The 27794-nt window shown below is 42.8% G+C and overlaps 1 protein-coding gene and 1 long non-coding RNA gene across 3 annotated transcripts in view; one reads left to right on the top strand and one right to left on the bottom strand.

Moving 5' to 3' along the window:
• Ntm (neurotrimin) overlaps positions 1-27794 on the top strand; it is a 421328-nt gene that overhangs the window by 292100 nt on the left and 101434 nt on the right. For both annotated transcript variants that reach the window (XM_059267549.1, XM_059267550.1), the window contains exon 3: positions 5477-5602. In XM_059267549.1, the coding sequence (XP_059123532.1) occupies positions 5477-5602 (126 nt within the window). The remainder of the gene's footprint in view (positions 1-5476; positions 5603-27794) is intronic.
• On the bottom strand, positions 673-24935 carry LOC131914830 (uncharacterized). Its single transcript, XR_009380192.1, has 5 exons — positions 24807-24935; positions 9610-10191; positions 3332-3498; positions 3010-3132; positions 673-1160 (listed from the first exon to the last, which is right to left on the bottom strand). It is a non-coding gene; the product is annotated as an uncharacterized LOC131914830 (long non-coding RNA).

Below are 27794 nucleotides of genomic sequence, written 5' to 3'. Positions count from 1 at the left end.
CATCCGTAATAGCTTCCCATCAACACTGCACACTTTGCAAAACAGGCTATTATCACGGCCTGAGTATCTCTGTGGAGTCTATATGCCAAAAAGGTGCCTGGCACCCTGGACTTGGTCTTTTAACACTGTGAAGTCAGAAGTCCCTAGGACACAGCAGAAAAGAAGTTCCAGCCTTGAACACTGTCCTGAGTAGTTTTGGGCATCCTAGACCTTCACTAGTGAGCAAAGAGAAGTGCCTCTGGCAGCAATGGAAGCCATCTGGGAGGCATAGATCTGCATGCATCCTGGGAAGTACCTGGTCGAGGCATTTATGTGCATTCTCAGCCCCACAGGACTGCACAGTGCTTAATAAAGCATCTTAATTTGGATTTAATAGGATATCTACTGTGTGCTAAAAACAGCAAATTGCTATTTATTAATGACATAATTATTAAAACTCAACACCTGGGCACTGTAAGCTAAACTAGGAATAGGAAAGTTCCTCAGAATACTGTTTTAATAATTACCTTATTTAATTATTTACATATTTGAATTAGAATTCAGTAATAGCCAGATGAAACCTTAATAAAATATATTGAATGTGGAATTTTATCCTCTGAATATGGTTCACCCGACTTCTGTCTTTCTTCCTAAATACATCCCAAATATTTCTTAGTCTTTCTGTTGGTATAATTAGTATATTTTAGATTCAGACCTCAAATGCCATCAGTCATCAAGTATACACGTGTGAAGAAAATGACACCCCTTTGTGAGGCACCGTTGAGGTTCAGCAGATGCGATTTGCGGCACTTGTTCTCAGCTCTCCCCAGTTTACTTCTCAGCTGTGCTCTTGGCCCCTTTGGTCATGTGACTCCAACTGGTAACAGGATGCTTCTGCCTGGTTGTCCCCCAGCATCTTTCCCATCAGCATGTTTTAATCAGAAGGACGCTAGCTAAAGTTCTCCACGAAGCCAATTGCTTCTCTGAGACCCCTCCCCCTTTCCAGGCTATCATTATGTTCCATGTGCGCTCCTTGGCATTGCTCTCCAATTCACCCCTTTCCTTCTCTCTGCAGAGCTAACAGTTCAATCCAGGCTTTGAATATCGCTCATGTAAATAGATTTCTCTAATTCCAATTTATCCCAGTTCCATTCTGACACATGGTTAACAGATTCTTCTTCCTAAAATAAAATTTTAAAATTATGCCATTCCTTTTTTTTTTTTAAATCAAATACTTGCCGTAGCCTATTGAAATTAACAGTCCCAAACCTAACCCTCCAGACTGCTCTGCAATCTGGCTCCCTGGTACCTCATTGATCTTGTATCCCTTTTTCATTGATTCTTATGAAATCTATTGACTGTCCATTCTGTTTTGACACTGCACAGTTTGCCAACCATGTGCAACAAATAAACTCACTTATTGAATGTCTCATGTTTCCAGGAAGTGCTCTCAGGTCATTTCAGAAGTTGTTTCTTCAGTCCCTGAAGAACCTCACATATGCCAGAATCCACAGAATTACTGGTTCCCCTTTATAGATGAGGACAGTGGCCCAGGAGTCCCAGGATCTGGAGCCTTGTGGGACACTGCCTTCTGCTGGTAGATGTATGTTTATGTACCACATGGACTTTTTTGCTAACTCATCTGTACGAGTGTATTTCTGGTCCCTGTAGTACAGCCCCACTTTTGTCTCAATGCATGATTCTTTCTTGTTTGTTGCTATCCATAGCAGATGCTAATGTGGGGTAAAATCATCGCTGACACTCCCATTCACCATGGTCATCCCTTTTTCTAGCTCACAGCACTTATCATATGCATCCTTCATTTCAGAATCACACACAATTTTCTGGTACATTTTGCTTCATCCTTCAACTCAATAGAATGTTTTTAAAGCATTGTTTCCCACAAACAAATTGAAAGTACATGGAGAGCTAACAAGACTGGTATAATTTTGCATGTCATAAAATACCTAATACCCAATTGTGTATAGAGTATATATTCACAAGCATGTTGTGCCTTTTGGCACAGCTGCTAAAGAAGAATCTCTTCCGATAGTGGTTGATTATATATAGGCACAAAAATAATCTCACTAATGGTGCGTTTCTTATGCTACCTTAAGATTGCTTAACAATCTTCCCCTCATCTCTATCCCAGACTTGATAAACTTTTACTCAGCCCCTAAAATCTAACATAGCTGTCACATGTCCCAAAAGGGTCATGCAACACCCACCTACAGTCAAGCTTAGGCATCTGACTTCTGTGCTCCCACAGCGTTTGATGAATCCTTCTATGTCACATTACATTAAAGGTTGGACTCGTCTGTCTGTTTTATATTTTTAGATTACATTATCCTTAGGGACAAGGACTTTATGTTCTTAGTGCTTAGCACAATGCTGGCATATGGAGAGTGACTCATGAATATTGACAAGAGAATGAATGAATGGGTGAATGAATAAATACAAGCAAACAAAGCAATCCTGGTATGTCTCTAACAGCCTGCATTAAGGGAAGTGAGATACAGAAAGTATCCATGGAAACTGAAATACAGAGAGCCTATCTCTTACTTTCCCAAGTCTTTCTTATGAACAGGAATTAGCTAAAATCATAGTGTTTCCTTGCCAGCTCAATTTAATTTTTCAGGGAGGTGCTGAGGCTAGAACTCAAGGCCTCATGTCAAGGGTGTGCTCTGAGCCTCTAATTTAATCTTAAAGATGACAGTGTGCTATAAGTTGCCACCTAGAATGCGATACTTTCCACTCCAGAACATCTGCACTCATTGATTTAGCTCTCATCACTGTGGTCATGCCTGTTGTCACCTGAGCCCCATACCAAGCTCCTTTGGATCCATCCAAGGCAGTGTGCCTCCTTCAAGCTCTGCTGTTAGGCTGGCAAGGGGAGGTGGCAAGCACTTCTCCAACGTCTCCTTCATGAGTTGGATACCTTCCAGGTGTAAATGATAGGGGTGGGGGAGGAGATGATTCTAGATGATTCTTCTAAGCATGAGGTGTGATTGTCTCATTTAATATACTTACTGTGCTGACAGCTCTGGCCCACTCCACCTTCCATGCCACTTGGGGACTGTCCATTGTTCTCCAGTGTATGATTAGCAGATTAGCTATCATGTAGGAAGCCAGGAAAATGAACTCCCAGTCAGCCTTCCAAAGCAAGAATAATTCATTACCCAGCCTGATTTCCACTTAAAATGTACTTTACGTACACTTCCAACTACAACCCCTAAATCACCCTGTGTTCACAAAGTCCATCATTTTTTTTTTATTTTATTGCGTGGCGTTGGTGTGACATAATCCCTTGCAGAGAATCTCGGAGTGCTTTACAGATCAATAAATTACTTACCTGCACCATTTAAGCAATGTCTGCAAGGCCAGCGTAGACACTCTGCAGGCAGTCTGTGTTCCAAGAAGCAAGGGAGGCTGCATGCGTGCCAAAGCTGGGCAGGGGCGGGGACCAGGCTGATGTGTTGGGCCAAGAGTTCACCAGAAGGAAATGCTGTAGATAAGGTTCTGTGAGTAAAATACATCAAAGTTTTTTACATCTTCAAGAGTTCTGTTGAACTGTAGAACTAAGAGAATTTAGAAATGTCTATGTCAAGGAGTGTGCAAATCAAATGCCCAGTTACCACCATATCTATTACCTTTCTATCCTGACAGGCACACTCTGGATTTTAATGATCAACTACAAATTATAATGTCAGATCTTAAACATCCTAGACTGTGGAGCAATGAGTCTCCCATCCCATTGCTTTATTTCTGTCTTATTTATTCTTTATTTCTAGCTTAATGTGCAGGAATGGACACACACACGCACACACACACACACACACACACACACAGCCTTTTAACCTGAAATTCAATGTAGATTTAAGTCCAATAATGATTGATTTTGCTTACTGTATGAAAGACACTTTGCGCTTGAAAACATAAAATTAAATGATGAGAAAAGCTCATCTTTAAGACCTTGCATGGAAATAGAAGGGGTGGAAACTCATCCAGTTGGGGTACCATCTGAGAAAAGCAGCTGAGCACACACAGCAGCCGCAGGATAGAAGATAAGGGGACAAAACACAGCACACGCTTGGGAGCCATGAGTTGACTACACGGCTGGAGTGTGGGACATGAATGGGAGAAGATGATGGAGAAGGGAGAACAAGGAAAAAAGCTGGGAGGAGATGCCTTCATCATATTCCTTTCCCAGATGAAAGTGTCCAGCAGGAGTATGGATGCTAGAAATACTTGTTGGACTTCTACTGTGGATACCTTTATATGAGGAAGATATGCTTCAGGCTCAGCCTATCCAAAAATGCATAGATGAGTGAATGAGTGACTCCAAGCAATGAGGTATAATGTGGTGGGATGATTCCATGTATGATTAGACTTTAGGGGCTCAGCAAATAACACTGTTACTTCATCTTCTTAAAGTCAGACCATTTGACAGATTAGACAAATGAGGGGCCACATGGAGAATCCAGTATCACGTTGTATATGGTAAAGCAGACAGTGCAGAAGTGGGTTTAGATGTATAGCAAGAATGAACTTCTGTTGCAGGTTCCAGCATGAGATAGGGTATGTAAGCCAGTGCTTGACCAGGCTACAGGGAGCTTCTCCTGGAAATACAGTGGGAAGAGCACAACAGCACACAGCCTTCAAGGGAAGCCAGGCTCCAATATAGAAGCCAAGGAAGCAAGAGTCTCCCCAACTTTAGGCATTTGAGGGAATACTCCCCTTATTTGCAGGAGAGGGGTCACGTGAGCATAGCTCACTGATATGAGTGCCCAACTATCTGTGTCTAGTATGTTCTGGAAACACAGGTGAAGAGGCAGAACTGGATATGAGTTGTTAAGTGGGACAGGTAGATGGTAAGGGAAATAATGATGGCCTTGGCCTTAAAGGATTTCTACAAAGGATATAAGGAAGAATATAGATCCTCTGTGATGACCAGAAAGGGCATGGTATGTTGGGAACAAAGCAAGGGTGAGTGGCTGTGGGGGTCACTAGAGATGCCTGGGGGAAGTTAGTTGATGCTCAATTCTGAATGTCCTCCCATGCTGGCCTAGGGACCTGGTTATGTCAGGTAGGCAACAGGGAGAATCCAAGCTATTTATGTAGATATGTGCTATGTTAAGAACTGCATTACATAAAGCCAACTCTGAATTCAAGGAGAGTGACTCATGGACCTGTGTTGGAGGTGTGTCTGTGGTAGGGCGGTGTAAGTGGAGACAGAAGGTAGTTGGGAAGGGTACTGCAGCATTGCAGAGCAGTTGGTCTCCCTCTGGACTTTGTATTTGTGTTTAATTTGGAAACTAAATCCAAGGTAAGATTTTTTTTTCATGTTTAAGGTAATTCTTCTGATTTTTCATCTTTTACAAGTATAGTCCATATGTTTCAATCTTTGGGCTCTTCTGTTAGGTTCTACTTTAAGACAATGAAGAGATTTTTTGTCAGCAGGATTTTTATCTTCCTTTTATCTGTTTTGTCTCCACAGTATCTCCCAAAATTGTAGAGATTTCTTCAGATATCTCCATTAATGAAGGGAACAACATCAGCCTCACTTGCATAGCCACAGGTAGACCGGAGCCTACAGTAACCTGGAGACATATTTCTCCCAAAGGTAAGAGCAGCAGCTCAAGAGAGATAATAGGAATCTTGTTTGACATGGATAGGAGGTTGTGGTACTGGCTACTGAGTCCAAAGGGATCTAAGATTCTGGTACTCTGAATTCAGCTCATGACTCTGTAGATATGAATGTTCTGTGCACAGTGGCCATAGCTATGACAATCTCAGAAGGTGTACCTGGGTATATGTTTGCAATCTCATTGAGATGAATTCTGCTAGAGTCTGAGTGAAATAGTGGTGAAGATATTCTGTGTGAACTTGTCCCATTGAGAGTGATGATTGAAGTGCTGTGTTGGTGACATTGTCCAGCTGGTATTTGAAGAGATAGGAAATACAAACACATAATGACAGATGAGAGCTCTAAATGCCATATTCCTAACAAGAAATTTCTCTGTCAGTGCTTCCTCAGCGTTGCCAAAAATCTGGTCATTAGCTGTTTTTGTGGTTTTGCTGTTTTGTTTTCCCTTCGGATATTTCCTAAATAACAAATATAATATAATATGTGGCTGAATTGCAAACTGTATGTTGCCAAAATATTCAGATGTTCTGAAGACCAAATTGGGTGACTTGTGCTTTGAACCTTTAGGATTTGACAAGATGTCACTTATCATTAAGGTAGCTTTTATTTGTTCTCAAGGCACATAATATCACTTCATTCATTCCCAAATATTTGTAGAAAGTGCAATCATCCAGACTATTCTAGGCACTGGGGGAATTAGCAAAAAACCCCAAACTAACAAATTTCTGTTCTTGTGAACTTATATTCTCACAAGACAGATGACTGAGTAACAAGTACTGGTTAAGGTTGAGAAAACGGAGTGGTGTACATTGATTAATGACAATGAGTTTAGTTAAGAAATACTAACACATGAGCAAAGGCATTGATAGAAGTCTTCAGATCTGTTGCTGATCACTGGCTGATGTATGTAATTACATACGAATTTACACACATGAATATTTACGCATATGTGTGGACTGATGAAGGCTTGTATATATCGCTAGGCAGGACAAGGTTAAGGATCCCAAAAGGCACTCTTGTAGAGGCTTTCTGCTTGTTACAGGCTGTGTACCTCCAGAGCAGACTCTGAGGAGAGTGATGGGAAGGAAAGTTATTTGGGGTGCTCTTGGGATTGTCTTCTGTAGAGGAAAAGGGAAGGAGGCAAGTTTGGGTGGGAGGAGATGATGAGCGATGATGTGGTCCATGGGAACATTTCAGATGTCTGTGTCACACTTCTGAAGTACAATGGTCCTTCTATTTTGTCTTCTCCTAAGATCATGGTGCTGACCCTATATATCAACCCAGTAGTTCATTGTTGGATCTAGGCTGTCCCCGGAAGGGCCATCACCACTGGGCCAGACAGATTAGCTGTTTTTACAAGGGCATCCCCAGAAGGCCCAGTAACTACGGACTGCCTGTTCCCAGGTCCTTCACTGGAACATAAGTCCTCTATTCCTAAAGGTGGTAGTGCCTTCATAATCACATTAAAATAAAATCAGTGTTGGACTATAACAGCCTCAAATATGGAATTTCCTCTCAAACTGTGACAGTGTACCATGACAGATGATCTCAGAGTTGCGACATGTTCAGTTGTATTTGTCCTGAACTCCAGGGAGCTCTTTGCCCATCATTCCTGATGCTATCCCTGTGAAGAAAGAGGGCAGGGAGGATGTTTTGCATTTTGGTCAGTCTCTCCTTTTGAAATGGCTTTCTGTGTGGACCAGCTCAAGTCTGGAAGGAGACTTCAGCTGTGCGTGAGTTCATTAGTGATGGAAAATGGACCTTGGACACTTGTAAAGGTGGGGATACCTAAATGTGTGGGCTTTTCAAGTCTATATACCCCATTCATCACAGTTTAATGTCACCAAGTCCCCAGTGCTATGAGATGCCGGGCCAGTCTGCCTTTCAAGACTGCAGAACATTTATCACCTGGGGTAGACTTGCTTTACCTATTCCAAGAGACTCCGTCTCTAGTTTGATGCCCCTTCTCAGTCCCATCCCTGGCTAGTCAGCTCTTTTGTCATTGTATTGAAGTTTTCTGCCCTTTCTCCTCCAGATAGCTTCTGCTGTCCAATCCTGTTATGCCTACACCTCCCCTACACTTTTTGGTTCTCCCATTTTACTTACTATCTCTTAAGTATTTCTGCCATGATTTCATTTTATTCTCCTCCTTCTCTCCTTCTCTCCAACCCTTTCTTCCTCTTCTACTTTTATTTGATGCTGCTTCTGCTGTATTTTGGGGGTCCTTTGTTCCTCCTTTTATAGCTGTGGAGTTAATTCACTTCCCTAGGAGATTTTCACCTGAGCCGGGGCCAGATGCTGCCACTTTCCTGAGGTTTTAGCTGCTATGGAAACAGAAGATGGATCAAGGGGAGAGGAGCAGGCTGATCAGAATCTACCTGCAGATTAGAGTAATTTAGATGAACGGCTTTGTCCAGATCTGGGGCCCAGATTAGCCGTCCCACTTTCAGACTGATGAGATATGCCAAGCTGTAGCTAATCACCTCCAGACTCACTGGGGACCAGTGTTCCCGGTGATGATTCTTTGGAGATCAGAGATGTCACTGAGCTGCTGCCAAATCTGAGCTGAAGCTAGAGACCCTTAGCAGTCAGGCCTCCGTCTGTACCCACTAAATGTTTCCAAGAAAGTGCTTCTTTTAAATAAACTAGGACAGGCTTGGGGCTCCTGAGAGAATGAGTCACACCTTTGCTGAGTCTCCAAAGGCAGTGAGCAGTTGTCATCTTTTGTCCCAGTGGTGAAGACAGATCATGTCTCAGTCAAATCATTTTTACATAGATGCGAAACTCTCCCCAAAGAATAGCTGATCCAGGCACTTGGGGCCATCTGATGACTTCATTGCGTTCTCTCCCTCTAGACCGAACTGCTGGTTTTGTGCAGTTTTGAAAATGCCTAGTGTTGTTTATCAGAAGCCATCCAGTGCAGCTCACAATAATCTCATAACCTCTGTAGAACAAGTACTTCCAGCCATGGCCATCTTCTGTGTGGAAAGGGAATATAGAAATGTGGACAGTTCTTTTAGGAAGGTCCCTGCATGTTGATATAGGAGTGGATGTCTGGTAGATAAAATGGTCAAAAGGCCTGTCCATGCCATTCATCAGGTAGAGGAAATGCCAGATGCCCACAGGCAGGATGGAGAGTAATATAGGGCCTCCCAAGCTGCCTTTTGGCACATCCATTCTTTGTGCAAAGTAGCTTTTCCTATTTTATTTATGGTGTCATGCCTTTTCTATTTCCTCCTCATGACTTACCACTCCTAGAATTCAAGGAAAAGGTGCACAGTTTTCTAGATAGCTGTCCTCACTCTGCACACATTTCGGGGATGTACACTTATTGTCTATACTTGCATGGGCCCTCATCTTTTCAGGAGGAATTGTTCCCATTGTATGACTCCCAAAAAGGAGCTGCAGCTAACTCCATGAAAGCCCAGGTCAAAGTCCTCATGAGGGTCTGTCTGGGCACCCGCAGCATCAGGCAAACCAAGATCGCCTTCAAGGCTGCTTCCTGCTCAGGAGTCTGTGTTTGTCCTTTGTCTTTACGTAGGCCTGAAAGAATGTGCTTTAAAACTGTCTTATCCCTGAGTTTTCTCTGAGTATTCAGAAATAGGTTCTCTTTCAATACATCCTGAAAATATCCAAAGTAGACCCTGTTCTTCACAGAAATGTGTTCTCATAGCCCTGGTACCAGATTTCATTGAGGTGTCCAAGCTTTAGAGAAACAGCTAGGACTCCTACCCCGTCATATTCCTGGCAGTCTATTGTAAGCTCTGGTAAAGACGTGAATCCAATTAGGAATTACACCTTTTGGAACCAAGAACCATTGAGCATCTAATGAGAGTCTTCCACAGGCACCTGCTTTCACCACCTTTCTTCCACTAAAACTCTTAGGTAGTTAGTTACATCCTCATCTAAGACACCCAAAGAACCTCACACTAAGACAAAGGAAGAAGTACTGAGGAAGTCCATGGAGCAGAGATGTCCCATACCTGGTCATGTGTATCATCCATCCCTGTTTCAAAAGTTCTTAGAGATCGAGGTCTGTGTCTCACTTTTTTTTTTCATTCTTTACTGCAAGCACACTGCCTGGGACCTAGATACCGCTCAGAGTATACTGTTGACTTGGTGTATAGTGCTGCTGTTTGCCATTGCTCCAAAGGGGCACGTCTCCTCTCCCAGTGCAATGCCCCAGGCTTACTCTTGAGAATTCTCCTCCATTGTGATGTTTACAGCAGGGATCTGGCATCTTCCTCAGACAGAACCCTTGTTGAAGCTCCAGGACATTTTCATTAGCCTTCCCAGGCTCTCCCAAGCCTTCCTGAAGCCCCTACAAGGAACCAGCTGTGGTGGGGGGTTCAACTTAGGCTAAAAGGAGAGGCTGCTCTTCAAGTTCACTTTCACAGAACTTGAGAAGGCACATAGTGGCTTGGATGGTGGGATGTCTGATGTACTTGTGTCCTTGGTACCCACCACTCGGCTGAGATGTGTGTTTCTGGAACATATTCTTCATCTTGCCCTTCTGGGACAACTGGCTTTCAACTCTCTTATATGTGACTCCCAAGTACTGTTTCCTAAAGGAAAAAAGGAGGATAGTAGAATATATATATGAAAATGTGCTGGTCCTCTCAGATTGAGCAAAACAAAAGCAGTTAATTAGTGGATAAAAGAAAATTATTATTTTAAATCCATCCCTCCCTCCTGCCTTTCCCATTCCCCATTTCCTCATTCTTGGTGTATAAATAGAAGTAGACAGGAAAGTCAACCTTTGTCTCAGGGGTGCATAAAGATATTAGGGTAGAGTGAGAGTAGATGTGTGTCCAGTGAGTTTCAAATAAAGAAAACCTCTTATTGCAACTTCTGCATCCCGGTCAGCAGTTTTTCCCTGCAGTCAGATCTTCCTTTCTGTGCTTGAGAAACCCTAGTGGACAAGCGGTAGCCCTTATTTCTGAAAAATTTTAAAGTCTACAAGCTGGTGAGGGCAAAGTGACCCTTAGCATGGGTTCTTATCCTTGCTAGTGTCCTGAGCCACACCCCCTCTCCCCTTTCTGGACCACTGGCTTGCCTGGTTTCCCATTTGTTAGCACTGACAAGGCCTCCTCCCCAGCCAAGCAGGACACTGACGCATTAATTGGCACTGGAGGTATCACAGCTTGAGTTCAACCAGAGCTGGCAGGCTCTATGACTCTGTGACAGCTCTGTGAAAAAGTGTCAGGAGTGGAGCTCTGGCATGCCATCGGCTGACTGCAGCACCCTGGCACTAATGAGCACCCTGTCAGCACCAGCATCAGGGCCTGTGTGGCATGGGGATCATTAGGATGGCAGACGAAAAAGTTCCCAGCAGAGAGGAGCTGAGGGAGCGAGCTAAAGGCTTCACCTTCCTCGGACATGGCACCCACCCAGCATGAGACAGAGAGATGGTAGGGGATGACTCTATACCATGCTTCTGGGCTACTCTTGGAGGCTCTTTTTGGTTGAGTTGACTTGTTATTATTCAATGCACCCTGTAAATCGTTTTTGTAGTGACCAAAGCGGGGATATTTAGTGATTAGCCTTTCAGGCATAGCTGTACCAAAAAGCCATAAAGTAACCCAAGTCTCTGAGAAAGAAGGACTGGGGAAAGAAGGAAAGAATTGGTGTTTAGTCTTCTTGCTACTTGTCAGGACAGCTCTCTGCCTGGGGGATCTGCTGAGAGCTGCCAGCCTTCTGCCTGTCTTCTCGTGGAGAATCAGAATCTAGGGAAGTAATTAGAAGAAGGAGGCTTTGTTTGTGACTTTGTCCCCAAAATGGGTATGCGGGTACCCTGGGCATCTATCCCATGTATCTGCTTGCTAAGGGCAAGTGTGAAGTACACTGGGCCTTGTGCATTCTACAGTAGGCTCTTCTGATATGGATGGAGACATTGTCTGGGGTATCTTTCCCTTCTCTGAGGCTTTGGCTATACAAGATGAATTCATTTCTGTGAAAGAAGGGGTTAAGTTGTTTGAGACAGTTGTCACAACTGGGCAGATCCAGCTGGAGAAAGTTGTCACTTACTTCTCACTGGCTGGGCCATGCTGGGCACTGGCTACCATGTCTGAAGCTCTATTTCTTTTCTCCATTAATTCCTGTTTTTGGAATGGTACATAGAGTTTTCATGAGCTGGCCCCTCCCCATTAGTATATACAGCACTGTCAAACCAACAACATCGACAAGCCAGCACGTACAGGAAGTCCTCTCTATGTCCCATGCCTTCTTCTCTCCTTACATCACCCTTTTACTCAAGAGTCCTGTTCTTGCTTTGAGATCAAGATACTAGTTTGAAAGCCTCTGACGACACTCCCAAGTCAGAGCGCACCCCTTTCTTTGGGATCTTTGAGCAGTTTCACACATTTCCAATCAGCGATGATGGCTTTTCTCCAGTCACCCAAAAAGTTATCTATTAGGTCATGGAGTCCCACAGCAGTCCTTGCCTACTTATGTCCTTTTGTTTTATCTCCAATGCCTGCGCCAGCAGCACTGCAAGAGATGGTGGGGTGAGGGAGTATACGGTGCTGGCAATACCATCTGGCATGGATGTACACGCCTACAACCCCAGAAACATGCGTGGCAGAAACAGGAAGATCATCACAATGTTGAAGCAAGCTTAGATGACATACTGAGTTAGCTAGGGTTATTTATAAAGTGAAACTCTGTCTCAAACAAAGGCAAAAATAAAAATAAACCTTTTTTTGATATAATTTAAAACAAAAATCAAATCTCAGTGACTGAGGATACCAGAGCCTCATTTATTTGTATAATTTAAATTATTTTATTATTATGTCATTGTGTATGTGTGTGTGTGAGAGAGAGTCCGTGTGTGTGTGTGTGTGTGTGTGTGTGTGGTGTGTGAGTGCCATTGAACACATGTAGAGGTCAAAGGGCAACTTCTTTGACTACGTGGATCTCATATCAGGTTGTCAAGCTTGGTGGCAATCTCTGTTTACATACTGGGCTATCTCATAGACCTCGAATATTGGAAATGTGCCCTTATCTCCATGGTTGTAGGACTTTTTTTTTCCATTATCAAGGTTAGAACTTAGAACTTATGCATGCTAGACTGCTACCACTTAGCTGCATCTCCATCATCTTTTCATTGTTTTTGAGTGATAACCATATCAGGACTTCCAAGTCAACTAGAGAGATATCTAAGAAAAGATCCTGTCCTCTACCCTGATTTGTACCCCCAACATTAAGTCTTAAGACTAATCCTCTGGGACATAGAGATAACAATATACTGCCAGCATGGCTGGGACAGGTTTACCAATGTAAAACACCTGTCTCCACCACAACACATAGTATCATCAATGCCTCATGGTTACTCAACACATAGTATCATCAATGCTCCATAATTGGCCAACATATAATATGATAAATACCCCATGGTTAGCTTTTATGTCCTTGATTAGCCCCTTCTTCAGTACTTTCACTCACGGGACAACACAAGGTGATATCATTCAAATACCTTCTCTAAAATGTGGAATTATTCAGTTGCCAAAATGAATACTATTTAAAAGTAATTAATTGGCATCTCCTTCATGCTTCATCACTTCCCAATAAACATAGATCCTTTGTCGAAATTCCCATGATACCCTAAGTAGCTACTCCAGAAAGACCAGGAATTTACTATTGAAACAGACATTACAGTGGTCAACGGTGGTCAGAGAAGAAAAAGATGTATCATTAGAGAAGATTTGTTCAAAGCACTGTGGAATATACAGTATTGGTTCTGATGCATAGAGAGGGTCATATATTGTGATGAATACCAAACTGTGGCACCACCTCCCTCACATGTAGAGGGGAAAGTGATCCAGAAACTCATTCATCAAATGGTTTGAACACAGGCATGAAAACCAAGGTGGGGAAGAAAAAAATAGAGGGAGACATTTATAGATTACTCTTTAACTCCATAATTCCTTTTAACTATAAATTTATAGCCAGACAGACACGGTTAGGGTAAAGTTTGCCACTGTCAATAAGGGTTTTTGTAAGTTTAATATTTATAGTCTGATTTAAAGCAATCTTATCTGTGCAACCTTCTACTTCAAAGAAGAGAAAAATCACAAAAAGACTAGTGGAGAAATTAATGAGTTCAATGTGCCTGAATTGAGAACATATGCAATCATGCCTCAGTCTAGAAACCAAGGGCAGGAGTGCACACCACAGGCGCTGTTTGTGGTTTTACCCAATTATTTAAAAACCCTTGAAAAATGTTGTAGAATCAGATGTCTGCTGAATTCAGACACCGCTAACAGTGCACTCCCCCACCCTCTCCTGAGTCTTTGGCTATTTATGCTGGTGCTTAGTGACCGTTACCAAGCAGAACTGTTTTTTAATGGAACAAATAAAGAAACAAAAGCAAGGAGATTGAATCATCTTTCCCACAGATGCCAATCAGCATGGCTCACTAAGATGAGAAGTCTAGTTTAAATGGAGACCCCTACAGGAAGGAGGACCACTTCTGAACAGACTCACATGATAATCAGCACCAGTTGGGCCATGAAAAGGGTCTCATTAGACCAATAAAGGCTTAGGAGTTGATGGCTAGGATTTGCCAAGTACTGGCAATCACAATGCCCTTTTCATTAGGTCTTCATGTGTACAGGGCTGACTTTGTGCAGTAGTCCTCCCTAATCAGTAGCCTCCCTTTCTGTGGTTTGGCTTATTTGAAGTCAACTGTGGTTTGAAAATATTAATGGAAAACTCCAGAAATAAGCAGGTGTAAGTTTAAACTGACTATCATTCTGAGTAGTATGACCAAGCCTCATGCCATCTAGACTTGTTCTGCCTGAGACATTAATCTTTTCTTTGTCAACCATAGCCATGTATATACTACCTGCCTGTTAGTCACTCAGTGGCCCTCTGGTTGCAAGATCAACCATTGTGGTGTCACTGTTCTTGTGTACAAGGAAGATGGTCAGTTATCTTAACCTGACAGTTTCTGTGTCACACATCACTTTATCCCATCACACATTACTCTACATCACTGCTAGGGGAGGATGAGCACAGCACAGTAAGATGCTTTGATCAAGGGGTTGCTCTCTTATTGATTTTGTTACAGTATACCGTTAAAGTGGATCTACATTGTTATCATTTAAGTCTCTCATTCTGCCCAATTTGTAAATTAAACTTTGTCATGGATGTGTGTGTATAAGGAAGAAACCTATATAACATAGGATTCAAAGCAGTCCATGGCTATAGGCATCGTCTTGGGATCTTGGATTGCTTCTCTCATGGATCGTGAAGGGCCAGATAGGGATCCTGAATCTTTTCTTGACCTCTAATGACTACATTTTTTCCTAGAGTCTACATAACATACAGACTTTTCATCATTCAATAATAACAACCACTAGCAGTTTGTGGATGCTTAAAAATGTGCTAGGCTTGCTTCTATCCATTCACACAAGGTGTCTGTTCTTCACGACAACAGTGAGAGACAGGTTTTATTATTAGCCCGCTCCACTAAAAGAAAGCATATTATCTTTTCTCATTTAAATGAGGCTTATGAAGGTCAAACCAGTGGGACAAGGTCGGCAGCCCCATATTGGTTAGATTCAATTCAAGGCAGTGTGTATCCAGAATACAGACATTGGACTAAGGTGTTGGTTCTCATAATAGACCCTGGACGACTGCTAAAGCCAGTTGTGCCCTGTCCATACTCCAGACCTACTGAATCAATGCTCTGAAGGTGTGCCCAAGGGGCTGGGTTTCCATACTCTCTGGGCAATTGTGAAGCCTGCTCAGGTTTGAGATCCACTGCTGTGGTGTGCCAGTTATTCACTTGACACAAGCTGTCACTACCAAATTCTCATAGCTACTACCCCCAACCCATAGGCATCCCTTTTATTTTAGAACCAAACACAGGGATTTAGGCTTTAGAAATAATTATATAGCTAAGGCAACATTCAAATCAAATCAAATTTGGTAGTCTTTCTGCCTACCTACAAATCTACTTTTTCCCCTCACCTTACCCAGATGGATCCAGATGCTCAAGCTCAATAACCCTGGGCCATTTCCATCCCTCTCATGGGACCTCAGACTCTTTTAAATGGTGTGAATATCTCCGAGCAAAGGACAGAGCCCTGAGCATGCAGCTGTGGCCTCTCTCCCCCGTCTTCTCTAGCTGAGTCTGCTTGTGTGTGTCTTATGCCATCCTAGCCTGCCTCCCCATACATAAACCCAGACGGTCCTGATTCACAGGATTGATGGGGCCGCACTCTGACTTGATTTATTTTTCCCTTATGTTAAATACTATCATTTACTCCCACAACGGTATGCCTTCTGCTTTGATTGTTATTATTAGGTTGTTTTACACTTTAACAGCTTTAGATATGAAAAGAAATTGCCAGATTCCAGGGTGTGTTTTTCATTATCTGACTTCATTCCACTTCATTATGTGTCTTGTGGGTTTTGGCATACTTCATCTTCCTAGTAGTAGAAAATGCTTTTTTTTTTTTTTTTTTTTTTTTACCAGAACCAGAACAGGCAGAAGGAACTGAGAAGAACAGCAATTCGGCTCCTATTGTAGGGGCTCCAGCCTCTTGGCATGGTTATATGGGTTCCATAGATCTTACTGCAAGCATAGCCCGTCCACTGCCCTGCAGCCCTGAGCCCGGCACATGCACCCTTCCTTATCCGAGATGGATCATCTTACCCCTCGTGTTCCCCACAACAGTGATCGGATCTTCTCTGTTCACCGCTCCCCATCTCTAAAATGCAAATTCCTTTCCTCTTTTTTTGACCCAGGGTTGAAAAGAACAACTTCGTATTGGTGGTTCCCCCACAACAGAGTCAGGATTCTGCTGCTTAGCTGAGCTGCAGCCCAGGAGGCCCGTGCTCCTCTCTGAATTCTTTGTCACTTCATGTCGCTTTCTTGAATATCTCACTGGAGTAACCTTGGTTATAAATATTTGGCCATTGACCTGCATGAGAGAGACAAAAGGCTTTCTCCTCAATTTATTTATTTACCACATAATACACCATTCTAGGAAAAAAATTAATTACAGAAGGTAGTGTCTATGTTGCCTCTCGGGAAATCTTTGGTGAAATAATGTTAATTAATTAACCTACTCATTCAAGAATTTCTTATTGAGTTCAGCATAATGGCACATTTCTATAGTCCAGAACCTGGGAAGCTAAGATAGGAGAAATAAGAGTTCGTGGTCAGCCTGAGCCCCATAGTGAATAACGTAACAACTTATGCCACATAGTGAGGATTTATATAATAACATTCCTACTGTGTGAAAGGCAAGCTCTCTCTTAGCATTGGAGATATTCGAGTAGACAAATCAGATCATAGCCAAGGCCACATTGACCTTCTACGCTAGTAGGCAAGATATAGAAGGAACCTCAGATAGGTAATCCTTATAATGTACCGTGTCTTAATTGCTGCAAAACTGTTATGATGAGACACAAAGAAATGATCTACATGTTGGTGTGATAGACTTAAGGTAGGATGGGATGGCATCTTTAAAGAGCTACTCTTTTAAAAGTTGAATTGAGAAAGACTTTGGTCGCTACAGCAGCTTCACTTCTGAAACAGCAACAATGAGTGCCTATACTGATGTGCTCAGCCATGGTCAGAAAGTCATGTGACTATAGAGGGCTTGTTTAATACTGCCCTTCCCCAGGCTTATTGTGGGCAAAGAGAGTGTTTTTTCCTGGCATCTCACCATATGCATCAATGCTTGGCTTGATGTTGAAATTACGTTCATATTAAATAACTGATAGTTTAGCAAAGAAGAGAACAGAGTAAATGTGTGTTGTAGATTGAGCTATAGGCAAAAGTGATGTCTAAGCAAGCAAACTGGAAACACACATACTTTGAGTCACAAGTCACGCAATCAGCATTATTGGGTTAGAGAGAACGACAAGTGTGGGCTAATGACAAGGGTAGTTACAGCTTAGACAACGGAGAAGGCCCACGGAGAAACTGAAGAAGTAACTGGAAGTGCAGGTACCAGGTAGGTCGCCAAAGGGAGCACTGCAGTTACAATGGCCGAAGGTTGCAGGAAGTATGACTGTGACCCAGTGTCAGCGCCTTCAATGCATCATGGGAGAGTGAGAAGAAGAGTGGAGGGGACATGCCTGGAGAGCAAGAGTTCTAACAGAACAGGTGATTGTGAGAGGTGAAGAAGGAAGGCCTTCAAGCCATCTTATGGAGTGAGAAAGGCAATAATCCTAGCCTCTGGATGCCAAAAGGAACAACCCAGGCATTTCTTGATAAAGCTACATAGAAGAAAGAGATCTCAGCAAATCGCCAAGTTCAGCATCAAGGTAGCAGGGAATGTCTGGAGGCAGAGTGTGTAACTGAGCATTTAACTTAGAGAGTGGGTATTCTTTGGGGGAACGTGGAAGATGGCCAAAAGTTAGAAGTGTGAGCCTAGTCAGGAGGAAAAGGTGTCTGCTTTATGGCAGTGAAGGGGCTGCTGGGCACTGACGATTGTGGGGATGGGCGACTTAAGTGTTATGTGTTCCAGTCAGAGATGAGCTGTGTTGGCTATAGTAGCAGGAACCCCCATGCAAGACTTATGAATTCCACCCTATTGATTTCAACCTAGCCCTATGTCCACCAGAAGGGCCCGAAAGTAGGACGGTAGCATTAGGTAGGTTAAAGTCTTCTTGTTGGCCAGCAAGATTGCCCTTTAGAGAAGTCTTTTGAAGTTCAAGGTCATGAAACAGCAAGAATGGAGAGTTGAGGCAAGTTTTTAGAGACATGTAAGATAACTGCTAGAAACTAGTCATGGGTTAAATATGAGTAGGGTAAGGTAGGGGCTTAGCTGCAAAGGTCTCCCTAAAGTTTTGGTTTAGCCTTCTTTGTTGCCTGTTTGGGAGGCTTGGGGTTCTGTTCAGATTTATTCCATGTGGCCACAGGTAGGTCCTTGTCTGAGTTTAGCTAGGAGCTAAACTCAGGTCCTCTGCTAGAAAAGCAAGTGCATTTGATTTTTCAATTGCTGATCCAGCTTTCCATACCCTTGGCTACTCTTTTTTTAAAGTACTATAACAACTTGAGCCTTATGTTTGTAGAGAAGAGGGAGTTATTAGATTGAGCAGAAATGGTATGCCACACAGAGAGAGGCAGTTGAATGTGTTCTTCAGGGATTGAGTACTGAAGCATGCCTGTGCGCATCTAGATGCTACAGACTGAGCACTGAGCACAGCGTTGGCTCCTAGAGGCTATAGAGTAAAGGAAGAGACACTAGCCAATTAAAAAAAAAAAAAAAACAGAAACAAACAAAAAACTGTGTACCCTGGTGTCAGAAAAGCGAGGGCAAGGAGAAAAATATAACCAAAATAAGTAAGAGGGATTGGTTCTGGAACCTCATTAGAGCACTAAAAGACAGAACACAAGAAAGGCCTACGGTATCCCCACGAAGTGGGTCATTATGGGAATATAAACTTTGTTCTTCTAGACTAGTGGTTCTCAACCCACTATGGGTTGCAACCCATAGGGCTCACATATTAGTTCTCCTGCATATCAGATATTTACATTACAAATCATAACCATAGAAATATTACAGTTATGAAGTAGCAGCGAAATAATTTTATGGTTGGGGATCACCTCAACATGAAGAACTGTATTACAGGGTTGAAGCATTGGGAAGGTTGAGTACCACTCCTCTACACAGAGGTTTTAGGGACTGCCAAGTCTTTTTTTTTTTTTTTTTTTTTTTTTTTTTTTGGTTTTTCGAGACAGGGTTTCTCTGTGTAGCTTTGCGCCTCTCCTGGAACTCACTTGGTAGCCCAGGCTGGCCTCGAACTCACAGAGATCTGCCTGGCTCTGCCTCCCGAGTGCTGGGATTAAAGGCGTGCGCCACCACTGCCCGGCCTTGGACTGCCAAGTCTTGAGTCAGGGGTGTGTTTAATACACATGGAGAGCAAGAATGTTGACAGAGAGAAATGGTAGGCTTTAATTAGAGGAGCTTAAAAATGATAGTGTGGACAAAAGGTAGGATTGAAAATGGTGAGACTGTTTTAATCTTGACTATGTTCTAAGAACAGAGCTGAAGCCCACTGATGGCTCGGGGGTGGTGAGAAAGAGGTAGAGATCAAGAGTGGCACAGATGTGTAACCTGTGCCAATAGTGACTAGTAAATATATAGTTTAGTGCTTTAGATATATAAATAGATGCGTTAATTGAATATGTGCCTTATACCTGGGCATGGGAACTAAAAAAAACCCAAAAAACTAGACACTCAGTAAGTAAAAGCCAAGCTTGGCTAATTTTTATTTCATCTCAAAAGGGGCGACACTAAAAGAGAAGCTACATAATTACCCAGAATAATGACTAGGCAACAACCAGGGGATGCCAGGTGGCAGACTGCACTCATAAATACGGCAATTGTATTTGGAGGCAGAGTTGACACAGGGGACCTGTGTGCTGACCCCAACAAGCTGCATTCCAGTATTTAGGTACCAGGGAAAGGAGAGGGGCCTCCAGCAAAGACTGCTGAGAGGAAGCGACAGGAAACATGGGAGAGAAATGTGCAAGCCAAATGAAGAAGGCTTCCTAGAGGGAGACATGAAACACTCCTTCAAGTTGATTGAAGTAAAAACAGAATTGGCAAAACTCAGACTGGAGTCATTGAAAGAGTGGTTCTGGGCCAGGCGGTGGTGGCACACGCCTTTACCAGCACTCGGGAGGCAGAGGCAAGCGGATCTTTGTGAGTTCGAGGCCAGCCTTGTCTACAGAGTGAGAACCTGATCTACAGAGTGAGATCCAGGAAAGGTGCAAAGCTACACAGAGAAACCCTGTTTTGAAAAACCAAAAAAAGAAAGAAAGAAAGAAAGAAAGAAAGAAAGAAAGAAAGAAAGGAAGAAAAAAAGGAAGGAAGGAAGGAAGAATGGTTCTGATCAAAGCAACAGCCACCTCACAAGACCCTAGCCCTAGAGGTACAAATAGAGTACTCAGGTATGAAATTCTCAAGAATTTAAAATAAACAAATATATGAAATTAATTAGTTAATTAATAGAAATGAAAATTGGGAAACTGTCAACAGATAATTCAGTGATTTAAAAGGGAAAAAATGGACTGAAGGAGGTGAGGTGAAGTTTAGTTGGAAGTCTTTTAATAACGTACATCAGAATAAGGATCAGGAGCTGGAAGGGACTGTGAGTTCAAGAATCTTTTTTTCCAGACTCTAGTCTGGCACCTGGAATCCCTGGATGCTTTCTGGTCATTATTCTGTATAATTATGTGGCTTCTTCCTCAGCCTCTCTCCTTTATTTAGTGAAATAAAACTTTTGACTTTTATTTATGGAACATAGAGTATGTTTGGTCACCAATGAAGCAACACCCAAGGAGACCTTTAGGGGATCTTGGGATTTATAGGTAAAGTTACTCTGTTGCAAATGCAATAGGCTCTCTCTGCAACTAGGTCATTTAGATATGAGAGTGTGTGCTGCCAACCCCAATGAGGATCACCAGGGATGGATAGCTGTTAGCACTGCCTGAAATGCCGGTTGAAGTGTGAAATGACTTTTGGCAAGGGGCATAGGGACATGGTTAGGTTTCTGTTCATATCCCAATATCCTTTGGGACCAGGGAAGAAGTTCTCAAAGTTTCCACCCATTAACACCCCCTGCCCAATCATATGTTCACATGGAGCAGGGATATCCAATCCATCTTTCGTCAAAGCCAGAGCCAGCCTTGGGAAGCTATCTGTTCTGGTCCACAGATGACTATATATGTGAAGTCTTCTTGATTTTTGTTTACTTGTTTTAAGTCAAAATCTCCCTTTGGAGCCAAGACTGGATATCCTCCTGCCTGAGATCCCTAGTTTGGAAAATGGGAGGGCTAAGAGAAGGCCAAAGCAAATATACAATAGTGTGGACAAACATGGTCCAAATCCTGCTTTAGTCAGAGAGTTTAGGATTTAGGGTAAATATTTCAGCTCTGTACATTATGTCCTGGGAGTTCTACAGATATCTCTACTGTCTTGGTACCACATGCCCAGATGGCTAGGTCTGCCCAGAAGGAGGTAGATAATCTCTACATACAGAGAGTGATAGCATCTGACCAACTCAGAAGAAACTCCTATTGCTACACCATAGATACCTACTTCTAGCTTGGAGGTGACTTTCTGATTCTCCATGCAAAAAGGTTTTCTCAAAGCCTTAATGATTCTACTGACATTGTCTATATTACCCTAGAACCACTCTTCTCTTGAGAATTGAAGCCCCCTAGGTGAGTAGAATGGATTGTGTAAGGCACAAAGACTGGAAAGTATGGCTCCATCTTTTTGCATATATCCTTCCAGGACCCACAGCTCTTCAGAGCTCAGAGCACCTTGGTGAGCTTCACATGAGTGTATTTTTAGACATCATTTTGCTTGCTTTAGCTCTGCTGCTGAGTGGATCCACTGACCGCCCTGCTCTGCCCTTGAATGGCTGAATTCCTCAGTGTTGACACATCTTCTCTTTCTGGCACTTCCCAAGGCCTCTTAATTTGGGTCATTCAGGTGTTGTCATGGAAATGACATCCTCAGTAGAGTAGAGTTGCACATGTTGTCATGGCTATAAGAACTCTTTGATGGGAGCTCTACTTCATTGTCATCATGTGAACGGCAGTAAGGGGTCCCGGGATCATTTGGCATGCCTGAATTGTCAAGCAGGGAGCTAGCAGCTCTGTGCCTTGAGAGACAACTGGGTGTCATCTGAAAAACAGCAGCTGCTAAAATGGTTCAATCCTACCTCTGCATAAAAGAGAAGTCTGAAGGTAGACACGATGGCTCATGCTTGTAATCCCTGCACCTAAGATACTGAAGAAGTAATGTCATGAGTTCAAGGCCAGCATGGGCTACAGAGTGAGACATTATAAAAAAGTGAAAAATGAAGTAGGAGGGAGGGGGGAGAGAGACAGAGAAAGAAAGGGAGAGGACTGAAAGAGGATTCATCACTCTGTCATCATTTATATTGTCTCCTTCGTTTCCCCTTTATCAATATCATAATTTCTAATATTTTTGTTGCAGGTTGAGCATGTTCTGGGCATTGTTCTAAGTGTTTAAATGTGTTCTCTTTCTAAGTTTGTCAACAGTCTTGTGAGGTCAGCATTGTTGCTGTCCTTCTTCAGATGGAGAGACGGTTACATAAAAGATCACTTACATAACCTGCTCCACAGTTCACACCATTCCATGTTGTGACAGACCAATACTCAAGCAAACAACGTGATTCTCAGGCCTGAGCTAAGCCCACACTTTGTCCTGCTTAAACATCAGCAGCAGGCATCAAAGTAGGCTAACCCAGCTGTTGAACCAGTTGTTGGTAGGTCACTACTGTATCTAAAACCCCCACACTTTACATGTTACATCACTTTTAAAATGCAATGTTTTAAATTTATTCTTTGAGAATTTCATGCAGCTATACAATGCATTTTGATCATATTCATCTTTTATTCCTCCTCTCCAACTCTTCTCAGGGCCCCTCCCCACACAATGTCCCCTTTTATTTTTCAATAATCTACTGAATCTGATTAGTACTGCCCATATGCACATGGATATGGGGCCAGCTACTTGAGCATGGTCACTCTACCAGTATGCACTGTAGGCAGATTTTTCTGTCCTGCCTGCCAGCCTCAAAATGCCCGCACAAAGACATCTTATGAATTATGAAAGCTTGGCCTATGGCTTAGGCTTGCTTCTTACTAGCTCTTATAACTTAAATCAACCCATTTCTATTAGTTTACATGTTGCCATATGACTCGTGACTTGTTACCTCATCTCCGACGTGTCATGCTTCCTCCATGTCTCCCACCTACTCTCCCTTCTTCTTCCTGGCATTCTCCATGCCTAGAAATCCTGCCTAGCTATTGGCCAGTTAGCTTTTTATTAAACCAATCATAGTGACAAATCTTCACACAGCGTAAAGGAATAGTCCACAACAAGCCAGGTTCCTAAAGAAAAGCCATCAGCAGCCAACAGCTCCTCAGCTAAGGGCAGCAGGTTGCATGAGCCTCCATTCACACTGGAGTGTTGACTAGCTTTGTCTCGTGCAGGTACAATCCCAGCTGTGGTGAGTTCTTGAGTGCGGCGATTCTGTTATATCCAGAAGAGGTTGTTTCACCCCAATGACCCTGACCTCTGTTTTCACAATTTTTCTACTCCCTTTCCCACAGTGTTTCTTGAGTGTTCTGGGAGGGGATGATATAGACACACCGTACCTAACTTTTAGGTTTTAAAATATTTTCATTTGATCCTCTAACAACTATCTGAAGTTAATATGACTATAATACAGTTATACTTATTTTGTAGTGGAGATCAAACTTGGGAAAATGGTAACTTCAAAAAGAAAGCTGGCTTCTGAAATATGTTACACTAAACCCGAGTTTATAACTACACACAGATTCAGAATGGAGGGTAGTGTGTATGCCTCACTGCATACCACACCAAATTATGTGGCCCAAAATCTGACTCTGAAGAAAGACATGGATATTGTGTGATGCCCTGGGGAAAGGAAAATAAATATCTACACACTTTGATAAGACAAACCAAAGAAAATATTCCCATCCAAGTCCAGCTTGTTGAACCAATGAGTTCACTGGGTTTGTATGAGGAACATGGGCTAGTCACATATAGCACTGGAAAAGCTCCTCGGTGTCTATTTTTTGTTTGTTTGTTTGTTTTGTTTTGCTTTGTTTGTGAGACAGGGTTTCTCTGTGTAGCTTTGGTGCCTGTCCTGGATCTCACTCTATAGACCAGGCTGGCCTTGAACTCACAGAGATCCGCCTGGCTCTGTCTCCCGAGTGCTGGGATTAAAGGCATGTGCCACTACCACCCGGCCCACTGGATGTCTATCAAGTGTATAGCTACATCTTCAAAAAGTTCCAACCCCAGACAATGAATTACCTCTTACTTGACTCCTGGGTAGGATCGGAACCTCATGAAGGTCTCTCTGAGCCTCTGACCCTCCAAGAAAGAACGCTAAAAGGTCTGATATCATGAATGTCTCTTAAACGTGACCCCAGAATCTCTGATTTGTCTGTTTATGATCATGTCCAACCCAGAGGAAACATCTGCCCTGAAGTGGAAAAGCTACTGTAGGTGCCACCAGTCACTTCTGTCAAAGAGAGAAGGAATAGATGGGAGGTCTCAGGATGCCATTCCATTAGCCATTTGTCCTTTTCAGTTCCCCTTATTTAGTTTGTAGAACCCCCTATTCAAGTGTCCCCCTTCACCTTAGAACAGGAGAGGAGCAGCCTGCATTCTGCCCCACTTGCCTTCACACGCTGCCATACTTGGAGCAAGGCAGGAATCTGTGAGGACAAATGGCAGCAGCAGAGGTTGCTAATGAACCTGTGTCTCTGCTCGTTTCAAGGAAAGGAAAAACACAAAGGAGTTCCTTAGAAGTCAGCCTGTTATGATGCAGCAGAATGTCAAGGAAGCTTGGCTCTGAGAGTTCAGTCTTCTATTTGAGCTCAAGGAGGCTGCAGGGGATATGTTGAGTGGGGGAAGACAGTGATGTCAATGGCAATGTGAAAAGCTGGTACTACCAAAGACTTCTTCTGTTTTTGTTCGATGCCAGCACTCTACTTATGTCAGCACATCTGATCTCTAGAAACACCATAGGAGAGGCAAAAAGAAAAATAAGGAAAATGAGGCATGGGAATGTTAAATGATTTGCCAAAGTTAGTAAGCTGGGATAAAACAGAGCTGGGATGGAGCTCTAGCCACTTGAATCTGTCTATAGACACGAACATCTTTCTTAAATGAATGTAGACTGAACTCAGAGCTTCACAGGTCCATGATACAGTGAGCTTCACGACATGAATTCTGATTGCACCATTTCTTAAACAGTACCACTGTGGACTCTCTGCCACTCTCCACCAGCCTTTGCCATCTAGTCATCTTATCAAGAGTTCAGCCCAAGGCAGAAGGCACATTATGGGATTGCTGTAAGCATTCCATGTAACATGTACCCTACGTCTGGTACAAAGTAAATCCTCAGTAAATGTCAGCAGAGTAGGGATGGCAAAGATGATGCACAGAGTGAATAGTGGAATTTGCAGTTATTACAGTGGAAATAATGGTAGAATTTGTAATTGCCTATCTTTGACAATATTTCATCTTAATTATAAATATGAATTACTGTTCCTAACAATGAATAAAATGGCTTATAAGGCAAGTTAAGATATGAGTGTCCATCTTGAATGTGTTTCCCATAGTGCCAAGTTTTATCTAATGCAGAATTCAGCTAATATTGTTAGTGGACTTCTTAATACAAGGTCTACCACTTCATGTGAGCCATCCCCTGAATCCCTGCTTCCCTAGGGTCAGACCTATAACTTCTCTGGTATAGCCAGTGTATACTGAAAGTGCATTCAATAAAGGTAATAAATGCGTGCTTTTCTGTTAACATCCTTCCTTTCACTGGTAAAATGATAAATTCACAACCAGCTGCCTCTAATTTTGGTAGAAAAGGCGGTCTGATAAAGGTTGGAGAAAGTAACTGAAATATATCCGAAAGCAATCCTTTGATCATATTCTGACAAACTAAAAGAGAAATAAACACAATCATATTGCTTTTCCAAAGGACCCTATCTGAGGTGCAGTGGTACAGTACTAAGATAAGATGTTCTCATTTCTAGATAGAGAACATCCTACACTACATTATGTGCATTTAGCTGTAATCTAGACTAGCACTTTATTGGAATAGAGGGTCTGACAAGGCTTCTCCTGCCCTACTAACAAAACAAAAACAACCACGTGATGAAGAAGCAGGGCAGGTGCTGTCCACAGGCCTTGGTAATAAGACATTGCTACTGCACTCATCTGATACTTCACCACAAGCTCTGAGGTTGCCTCCTTGCATGTTAGTCTCCTCTGCCTAGCTAATAGGTGAGGCCATAGGGCTCCCAGTGGGAGAAGGCCCAGCCTCGCTGCCAGCCTCCTTGGAAGCCCTGGCTGCTAGTGAGAAAGGCAAGGAGTGAGCCAGGAGGTTCACAGCAGTGTGGCTTTCAAGATCTCACTTAGATGCAAAGGGGAATCAGAAGGTTCCTGCTGCGTCGTGTCTCTCAAGCCATGTCTCGCCTCAGAGAGCTCTACAGCTGGGGAAGTGCTGAGAAGTCAGCCCTGCAGAGCTGTTACAATTCATACTGACTACAAACTTCCCACTGTGCAAATAAAAGACGGCAGTGCTTGCCAAGTTTCCTGAGTGAGTGTAAGTCATTTCACCATCTGATGATGTACACCATGTTGGGAGACATTATGGGAAAGAAAGGAAAGGAGTCAGGAAAGCAAAAATGTGTGTTAGGAAACTGGCAACCAATTGTCTGGGATGAAGCCCATGAACAGAACAGGAAGTGTTTCCCCAGTCACTCAGGCAGCTTGGTTACCTAGGGTTCCCACTGGGAAAGAAAAACTTTTAACCCAAGATCCCAGTTCAACCTTTAACTTAACATCTAAGCTCTCACATTCTAACTGGGGCAAGGGATCCTAGGGCGTGAAGATCACTTTGGTCAGAACACTTGGTTGGACTCCGATCTGCCAATTACTCAGTGGATAACCCCTAGCAAACCAATTAACCTCCCTGGACCTCTGTTAGCTCATCTGTAAAATAGGATGAGAATAGGCAGAATAGTAACAGAACATTGCAGGTGCTTTGTAAACACAAAGACAGTAGGCACATTGTCCTTTATTAAAAGTTCTGCATTAATCATGCGTGGGCTCTGGGGCAATGCCAAGAAAGTCAGGAGGCTGAGAGTAGAGGTGTGATCTTGCTACCAAGCAGTCTTCCAAGACAAAGACATTTTTGCAATTTTGCAACACAAACTCAAAAAGCAAATAATATAACCAGTGTTTATGGCCGTTGTTATAACAACAGCAATTATCATTTGTCCTCATCATCTTTTGTTAAGTCTTACATTTATTTATACAGTGCAATTAATTTGAAAGTTCACCTAAGCATCTCTCGAATGCTGCAGAGGATGAAGTTCTAGGGAGTGAGCTGAGTTGAATCTGAAACTCATTTAAAAAGAGCAGAAGAATAAGACCCAATAGTGCAAGACACATCAAGAGGGAAATCGCAGGGCAAGAGGGCACTGGTGTTGCTGTGGATCCCCATCCTGACAGCTCTGGCCTCTGAGTGACACAAAGCCAGTGCTGGCTCCTGTTGCCTCATCCTGTGATGCTAGTGATTGACAGACACTTTCAGTTAGGCTAAATCT

The sequence above is a fragment of the Peromyscus eremicus genome, chromosome 7 (genome assembly GCF_949786415.1).
Source record: "Peromyscus eremicus chromosome 7, PerEre_H2_v1, whole genome shotgun sequence".
NCBI lineage: Eukaryota > Metazoa > Chordata > Mammalia > Rodentia > Cricetidae > Peromyscus > Peromyscus eremicus.
Note: the sequence above shows the minus strand (reverse complement) of the source record. Positions and strands in the feature narration are given on the sequence as shown.